We start from the raw sequence: 8912 nt of genomic DNA, 5'->3' as shown, positions 1-8912 counted from the left end.
GCCAGCTGCTCTAGCAGAATGCTGTGGGAGACACTGTCAAAGGCTTTACTACCCACTGTACACACACAAAGTTTAATTGAGAACTATCAAATTTATGATCTATTGCAATTATTCATGCCTCAGCAACTGTAACTTTTAACATGTCCTGAAAGCTTCTACGTCAGAAATAACAAGATGATTATAACTAAGACTGGCTTAATTACTTCCCAACATTTCAATGTTTCCAATACAAAACAGGCACTGGATATTAACTGGGTCATCAAGCTTACCAACATACAGCCATCGGAAAAATGCTTTGAAGTTTTTCATACTACTGTCGATAACTCTGAGCAAGAAACAAGAAAAGAAATTACCAGATCTAAATGTCACAAGCTGCTGCAGGCTCAGGTCCCACCTTCGCTACAGAAACGCCTGCAAGCACTTACTCCCCCAACCTCCTCTATTCCCAGCCACCCGCTTCCCCTTAGATACAAGACTCAACAGCCACATTTTTTAAACTCTTCTGATTTTATACTTACTGAAGCAGCTCATTTGCTTTCAGGATGAAAGAGCCAACAGCAGTAATAGCCTCTGCAAAAAAGAGCTAACTGTTATTATCAAGTTTTCAAAAGTGAAATCAAAGTAGCACACACACACTACTCTACCTTCAATTCCAGATGCATCTAGTCCCAAAGACTCGTATTTTTGTTTCCATAAAGCCATTCCTTTCAATTCACTCAAGTGGTATAACAGTGCCTCAGAGCCACTGGGAACGCAGAGCAAAGAAACACAAGCTTTTAGTGACCTTTTGGAAATTCCCTGCTGTGCTGCACGTTAGGTTATCATCATTTAATGCGCAAAGCGGAGAGCTTCATGAGGTGGTCTGGCATGTGCGGATCACTTCACAGAAAAGCAAATAATGCCCTAATGATTTTAACCACCACACAAAGCTGGCGTGGCTATTTTGCATGGATTCTATAAACACACCAGGCAGTGAGGTACAGGTGATGTGTCACGGAGATTGTTCAAAATACCTCACTGCCCCAAAGTAGAACAGTATACTTTGCCGTGACCACCAGCACACCTACACACAAAGAACCAATAGAGCACACTGCCTTCTAGCAAAGCATTCAGTACGTCATTTTATCTATAATTCATTGAACATTCTGTGACTTACCTCTGCAAATGACTTATGACCAACTTCTGTATAGTAGAATAAGAAGACTCTATGGACTGACCAAGTTTTTTTAAACCCTGTTAGAAAAGAAATAAACATATAATAATGTTCTGTTAACTTAACAGTGTTTAAAATATATTGAAAGGGATTATTTTAATACATTACAAAAGATTAATATACCTTTACTGTCAGCTGGTTCATTAGTAACGCCTGAAGTTCCAGGCTGAAAGAGTGAGGGAGAAAACCAAATATGCGCTCACTTTGTATTTCAGTATGTAATGCAAATACATAGGCAGATAAAACAACAGTAACTACCTTGCTTTGCCCCATAACAACAGCTGCATAAACTCATCCTGAACAGAAGTGGTTGTATTCTTTTCCTGTCAGTCAAAATGATCGAAATAGATTGGTGAAGACGTTAAAGCCAAACTACCAAATAATCTCACAAACACTTCAATTAACATATATCGAAAAATCCACCCGTATCCTTGAACACTGAGATCAGACTACTGATCCCTGGAAATTTTCTGGTATTTTAAGTTATTTTCGATTGTATTACCCAGTAAAAATTCTAAGCAGTTTGCCATAACCAAGAAACTATTTACAAAATAAAAAAAAATTATTTGATTCAATTAACTTCTAGCCATGGGCAATGAATGTAAAATTTAAGCAAATCCAAGACATCTTAATCCATTGCTGTTATATCTGCTCTGCTGAACTAGGCTGTAACTGCTGGTGGGCTGTTACTCAACATTTACACCACGAAGTTGATCACTGACTAAAGTACAAAGAACACAATCTCAAACAGAAAGCAACTCATCAACAGCCGGGCAGAACTATCACTTCTCAATAACTTAGAATAAAGAAAATAACAAAGTGTCACAACACAATGATGCTTGACTGTACGCTGATACCTTCAGTATAAGAAGCACTTGACACATGATACCTTGCAGGTTGCCCCTCAACTTAGAGATCGTTTGCTGGAGGCGTTACGCCTAAACACCATTAAGATATGCAGTATGCTAACATGAACACCAGAACTGCTGCAAAAAAATGTTTTGCCAAGAGAATGGTTAATGCACAGTACCTGTACAAATTTTGTTAGTCGTGAGTCCATCTGCATCAAGATTTCTTCCCACGCTTCACACATGCAAGTCAATGACAACTTTATATACTGTAATACAGAACGGGCGTCAACGTTATTCTGTTTTCCCACCTCCTCAAAACACGGGCAACAACTGGATGTTACAAATACAAAGGGAAGATATACTGTACATGCTATTTAAAATTCATTATCAAATTTCAAGAAAGCAAACCTAAGCTTAGTACTAGAAAATATTTTATTTGCACTAAAAATATCAAAGCCTATAGCAACGGTGATACTAACAGAATGTTGTAACACAACTGTACCTGTAACAGAGTTGAGATGTGAGTAAACTTCCGGGCCATTCGAGTTACTTCAGGTAAGTAACTTGATAGTAGACTAGTGTCCAGCTATAACAAATGAAATAAGCAACAGTTAACAGATGAATTGTCTTCTAAGAAATTTTAGATTACAGAAATGAAAAGACAGATTTTGGGGGGACACACAGAAAAAATGTCATTTCTCATTTCCCTGAAGTTGATCTTCGGAGGAAAACACATTTAATTCAAGGGGGCAATAAATACTTTTAATACATTTACAAAAAACTCCTGGCAAGATTTCTCATTTTGCAGTAACAAGTTTAATGACAACTGTTCTGGGTAGACTGGATAATCAACAGCATTGTTGCTATGTCTTTGTGTGCAGAATGAAGAAAATCTGAAGAACTGTGACAGAAATTGAATAAATGAACGTAGTATTTTAAAATACTCAGATCGTCATTGTCAGTCTCATCAGTGAAATTGCATGTTAACGTCATAAATTCAGAAGCTAAATTAGGGTGAGTTTCAGAAAGGCTGGAAATAGTTTGTGTTTTTTTCTGAATTAATATGAAAGCAATAAAGCTACCAGACAGTAATTTAAAAAGCTATTTTACTTTTAAAGAACATTTTAAAATTATTCTACTTGCCTGAAAATATGTTATCTCTGCTTCGCTGTCTGGAGAGTCTCGTATCTCTGTAATAACCGACAGTGACTTCAAATCACTGGACAAACACAGTCCACGACAAGAACCTGCCACCTGAAGGATGCCAGTTTAAAAGTTAATGAAATATTGCATTTCCTCTAAGATGTATTTACTGCTTTAACACATTCACATACAATGAAGATTGTGGTCAACAAGATGAAAAAAAAAGTGGAATTTCCCGCTATTGTTCAGGAATAAAAGCGCTCTTTTTCACTGCCTGTTAACGTTGAACTTTCATTTGAAACACGATGTTAAAATCGTCAGAGTTAGAATTTCTGTCCTTCCAACAATAACCACACAACCCAACTGGGAGAAAGAACTTTTCCTTCCTCTGAAATTCAGCAACTCAGTTTCACATATGTGTAAGCACACACTGTATTTTTCCATCCTTCCAACAATAACCACACAACCCAACTGGGAGAAAGAATTTTTCCTTCCTCTGAAATTCAGCAACTGGGTTTCACATACATGTAAGCACACACTGTATTTTTCCCTTCAATTCAGCTGCAGTTCAGTATAATACGAAGAAATACTATGGAAAAGAACGGAACTTACCCCGGTTACTGTGGCAATCTTGAACATTCCATAAGCATAGAAATAACCACACAACCCAACTGGGAGAAAGAATTTTTCCTTCCTCTGAAATTCAGCAACTGGGTTTCACATACATGTAAGCACACACTGTATTTTTCCCTTCAATTCAGCTGCAGTTCAGTATAATACGAAGAAATACTATGGAAAAGAACGGAACTTACCCCGGTTACTGTGGCAATCTTGAACATTCCATAAGCATAGATCTCAATAAACCCAGAGCTGCCACCAAGGACAAGAGCATTAAGCCTATAAGAATAGAAGAATGTGTTGATGAGCATAATGAAACAATTTCTAAGGCATATAGATGTAATTCTTAATACTGAAATGTCATCCCTTTACTAAAGATCCTCTAAAAAATCACTGAACAAAAAGAAACACTGTGTTACTGCCTGTGATTCAAGAATTTCAAAACAAAAAAAAAAATTACCTTGGATTTCACTGGTAAGACTTACCTCTAACATTTACAGAAAGAGTCTCAATTACTAAATGAACTGAGAGAATAAGGACAAATAACACAATTTAGGCACAGAAGTCCTTCATTAACTTCATCCCTTCTAGAAGGAAAAAAGTAATAGTTTCTAGCAACAGTTCACCTACCAATGCATACTGAAAAGCATTCTTACAGAACTACTTTTGTATTGCCAGGAGTCTAACTATCCACAGAGTAACTTTGTTGCAGTCACTCAGGTGGACTCCCCAGCAAAATCTCAAAGGCAATAAACATCTGAAATGGATGCAGCAGCAAAGAACAGCCACAAATAACAGCAGCATCAGAAATAGAAGCCCAGTTCAAAGAATAGGGTCTGCGAAAGACAGGTCTGTATTTTGCTCACTAACTGAAACTAACTCACTATCATGACTTGGGAAAAAGCTTCTCTACAACCCTTTCCTTTCTGTCCCTGTTTAAAACATCAAATTTTGGACTTGGAGGTTGTCTGTTGCAGTCATTCACCCATACATCTCCAACTGCACATACCTGCTTACATTACAGTGAGCAGCAACACTCTTCAACATAAAAAATGAGTGGTTTACATGTTCCCTTACAAATACAAGAAAATTAGCTGCAACTTCTGCCTGTTACACATCTAGATACATGTTAAAGGAGGTTGTTGCCATTAGAGACAAGACAGAACTTAACCAAATGATATATGAAAAACTATTGGTTTGATTTATTGGATGGATGAAAGAGCAGAGAATCCAGAGCTCCCACACTACAGCCAGCCGCCACTTCTCTCAAGGAAGTCCTATTGTAAGAAGAAGTATCAAGTCTTAAGAAGGAATAACTGGTGATTGACAGAGATACAACTTTTGTAATAAGGCAGATGATTCTCAGTGATGAGACTGTAAGGAACAGTGGAAGAAAGCGAATGGAAAAGCAAGGTGCAGATATTAAGCGCCCTTCTCAAAAATGCAGCACAAGCACCCCACAAAGCCAGGCTCAGCCTGTTAAACTACACTTCCTCCACCTCCTTATGTGCTTCCTAACCAGAGATGTTCATTTTAAAGCAACCCTAAAAGAGCTGATGTCAGAGCTAATTTTAAGCTTAGCTTTGTCACACTCATGCAAACCCACAGGGATTCTATAAGAAGCGTTCACTAATGTCTCCAAGAGCAGCGTAAACACATACAACACAGTCTTCAAATTCACCCCAAGAACTCTTCCTCTAAGGAAAAGAAGACAGGGCACCAAGAGCAGCTACTGACAAAGTGCCTTATAATCCCTCTAAACTGAGGAGAATAGGTGTAAAATGATGGAAGGCTTAAAAAAATATATCATTTGAACTTATCCTTGTACATGAAAGAGACATTCCACATCCTTTCTCCAGGAGTCTCAAAAACAGATTATGAATAACTTAAAAGTAAACCCGCTTATCCATTATTTCATAGCTTTAAAAAAATCAACCCACCAAAAAATATCACAAAACCTCCACAACAACCTACATATGGAATTTACCTTACATCACCCAGAAGCTTCATAATCTCATCTGATTTTTCTTCACTGAAAATACAAAACATGTAATTGAGGTTTATGTAGCTTGTCTCAATACCAGAAAACAAAAATAAAACAAAAAACCAGAGAGGTAAGACGAAAATTACTTACCTGAAAATTTTTGCAGTAGTACTGTAACTGAAAACAAAATAATTACTCTCAATAACACAATAAATAAACATCTAATCCAAAGCATCTGTAGAGCATTAAAGACGAATAGCCAAAAAACAACAAATGACAAATTGTATCTTCTCAAGTTTACTAGTATAATGCTTACTTTTTTGGTAGTGCTGGTAATTTAGGCAAAAGTAGATTGGATTCATCCTCGGCATTGTAAAACGAAGTGAGAACACTGGAAAAAAGTACGTCATTAATATTAGAGCTACAAATAACAGAAGGTAATCCCTTATGGAGTCTTTAATTTATCAAATGATTAAGTTAATAAAAGAACTCTGAAAATCTTTTTTTTATTCCCATGGAAGCTGAATATAAATTTTGTATCTGCTAGCTCAGTAGCTGCCCACCAAAGCCCTCATCATCTGTAATGCAGTTCCTGGCTCAGGTTTTCTATTTAAACCCTGTACAACTCTGCAGTACAACCTACCTAGACCTCAGAAAAGTTTCACTCTAAAGACACATAAAAAAGAAGAGGAAGACTAAAGTGCACTACTTAATACCACACCTTAGACATACCTGAAGGATGAGATTCCTCATAAGGAGATAGGTCTATCCCCGTCAGGAGAAGAATGCCAGAGTGATTTAAGACGCAGTTATTTTCTCGCTATTCTAAGACTGATGTTTTCTGGAGGTGGGGAAATCCCCAAGTCAGGCTTACACCACCTCCCTTTTTAAAAGAAGTGTTTTATTTAATTATTGCCTTGCACTGCAATGAGATGCACATCAGACTGCAAAAATAGTGACCACAACATCCTCCAGCTCACAAGGGCTGCTGAGAATTCTCTAACGCCACATAGCTCATGGTCTTCCTGAAGCAAGAACACCCTCAACTGCCAGCACGGCTGTATGGATGCCAAGGACACAGCGTGAAAGAAGTAAGCACCAAACTAAAAATCTTGAACACACAAGTGAAGAAAGATTTAAATATAGTACCTATTCTAACAAAATAGATGAACATAACTTTATTATAATTAAATTATTGGTATTGAACTAAACTGGATCAGAAGGCAGACTGTACAAGCTAGCACTAGATTGGGCAGCTCTTAAGAGGTATGTGCTCGAGATCATTCTGAAATTTCTGTGTATAACCTGAAGAACCACAAGACAAAGACATCAGCACTAAAAATGTGTATGAAATGTATCTATTCTAACAAAAAGGAAAATTTTAACCCAGTGGTAAAAAAAGCCACAGCTACATAAATTGTATTATTTTATATGACTGCTTGTAACACACTAAGAATAACATATTAGTAAAATGGTACAAATTATCAGTAATTGTAGCTCACAATTTGCTTCTAGAATTTTTTGGACTCACCTGCTTTCCTCAGTTACTTCCATCCAATGCATGTATGTAATAGACGAGTCCACGGAGAATGAGTGCAAGCTTTCAGGTTTTTCTACATCACACAGAATAATCCGCTTGGTATCAGTAAGGCCAAAAGCCAAGACTAGAGAAAGTGGAATAAAATGGAGGAATAACCTATGGCTAAAACTCTGTACTTAATATTGAACTAGAAAATAACGTGTCTTCAAAACCAAGTACTGGACAGAATTTTCTATTTACACTCCTTCCAAATTCTCATTTGAAATCTACTTATTAGAATGAAAGTTTGAACTCCTATCATATTCTAGGTGATAAATTTAAGCCAAACATCTCATTGCACAATTATTTATCTACATGTTGAACTGAATATGCTTCTAACACCTGTAACAACAATTCTAACAAAACAGAGGCTTCAGTTTTTACAAATTCGAGGTCAAAATGATAAATAAAGATTGCCCGCCAGAAAGGTTTGGGGTTTATTACAACAAAATACAATTTTAAGACTTGCTTCGCAACTTTTGCATCGCCTTCTTCTTAACCTTATTCATCCGTAAAAGCGTATGACAGGCACAGGTTTCTGTGCTTACTTCCTTGTAATTACAGGCAATCAGCTTAAAAAGGTTTCCTTCAACTCCTCAGGCTCTATCGTAAAACCCTATAGGTAATTTCTACCCACATATCATGGAAGAAGATTGTTCTCACTCTCCCACCTCTAATGAGTCAAAAAATTAACCGATTTCCAGCCTAGGTTTATTAATCTACCAATTTGAACATTATTTCTGTTGATAAGATTATTTTCTCTGGTGCATTAGCCTCTAAAGTTCAGCCTATCATAAATAAACTAAATAAGTTCTGATCGGGCACTCTCCCTTTGCCAATAAATTCTGTATTTTACACAAAAATACTCTGTTTAGTTAGGAGCCTGAAGTTTTGCTATACTTCGAAAAGCAGTACTCTGGACACAAATCCATCTTGCAAACCTTTCTTGCAATTGCTTTCAACAGTGTAAACCTATGCCTTTGAATAAACCTATAGAAAATTAAGCTGCCCTTCCCTTCAAACACAGTTTACTTGAAAACCTCCTTCATATGTAAGATGTACCATCACCACAAATTTGTCTGAATTCCAATGGGATTTTTATGGCAAATATATTTGACATTACTTTTGCCATCTGGTCTCCAAGCCAGAGCAGTCACTTCTTTTCCTGTATTTTCATTTGGAGGCAAACTCCACACTCGTTGAAAGTTTGCAAGCCGATGAAGTAAAACCTACAAAGCAAACACATTGAAGACAAAAATAAATGGCGTTCTCCCATGAATATCAGTCTGTAAATCAGTTCAAGATGCACTTTTTACAATTTTTTTTAATAACTCCTATGTCTTAAATAGCATCTGCTCTTCTAGCAGATGAATCACTTCTGTGTAAGTTCAGAGGATAGTATAGTTTACTACACAGGAACACAGGCTGTGCCTTGTACAACCCCAGGAGCCTGTAACCAACAGGGGTCTTCCTCTCCCTCTACTCTGCCCTGGTGAGGCCACAGCTGGAATATTGTGTCCAGTT

At 37.1% G+C, this 8912-nt stretch overlaps 1 protein-coding gene across 1 annotated transcript; it reads right to left on the bottom strand.

Moving 5' to 3' along the window:
• Positions 1-203: 203 nt before the first annotated feature.
• LOC104275494 (anaphase-promoting complex subunit 4-like) lies at positions 204-8613 on the bottom strand (the record flags this gene model as incomplete). Its single annotated transcript, XM_009871465.1, has 15 exons — positions 8512-8613; positions 7341-7473; positions 6126-6200; positions 5960-5986; positions 5813-5857; positions 4020-4104; positions 3208-3318; positions 2567-2650; positions 2244-2330; positions 1472-1536; positions 1337-1379; positions 1157-1233; positions 645-745; positions 519-570; positions 204-325 (listed from the first exon to the last, which is right to left on the bottom strand). Coding segments are annotated over exons 2-15 (1006 nt in total), but the record flags the coding sequence as incomplete, so codon positions are not given.
• Between the last annotated feature and the right edge of the window lie 299 nt (positions 8614-8912).

The sequence above is a fragment of the Apaloderma vittatum genome, unplaced genomic scaffold (genome assembly GCF_000703405.1).
Source record: "Apaloderma vittatum isolate BGI_N311 unplaced genomic scaffold, ASM70340v1 scaffold24036, whole genome shotgun sequence".
In the NCBI taxonomy this organism is placed as follows: Eukaryota; Metazoa; Chordata; class Aves; order Trogoniformes; family Trogonidae; genus Apaloderma; species Apaloderma vittatum.
This window is presented reverse-complemented; position numbering and strand designations above follow the sequence as displayed.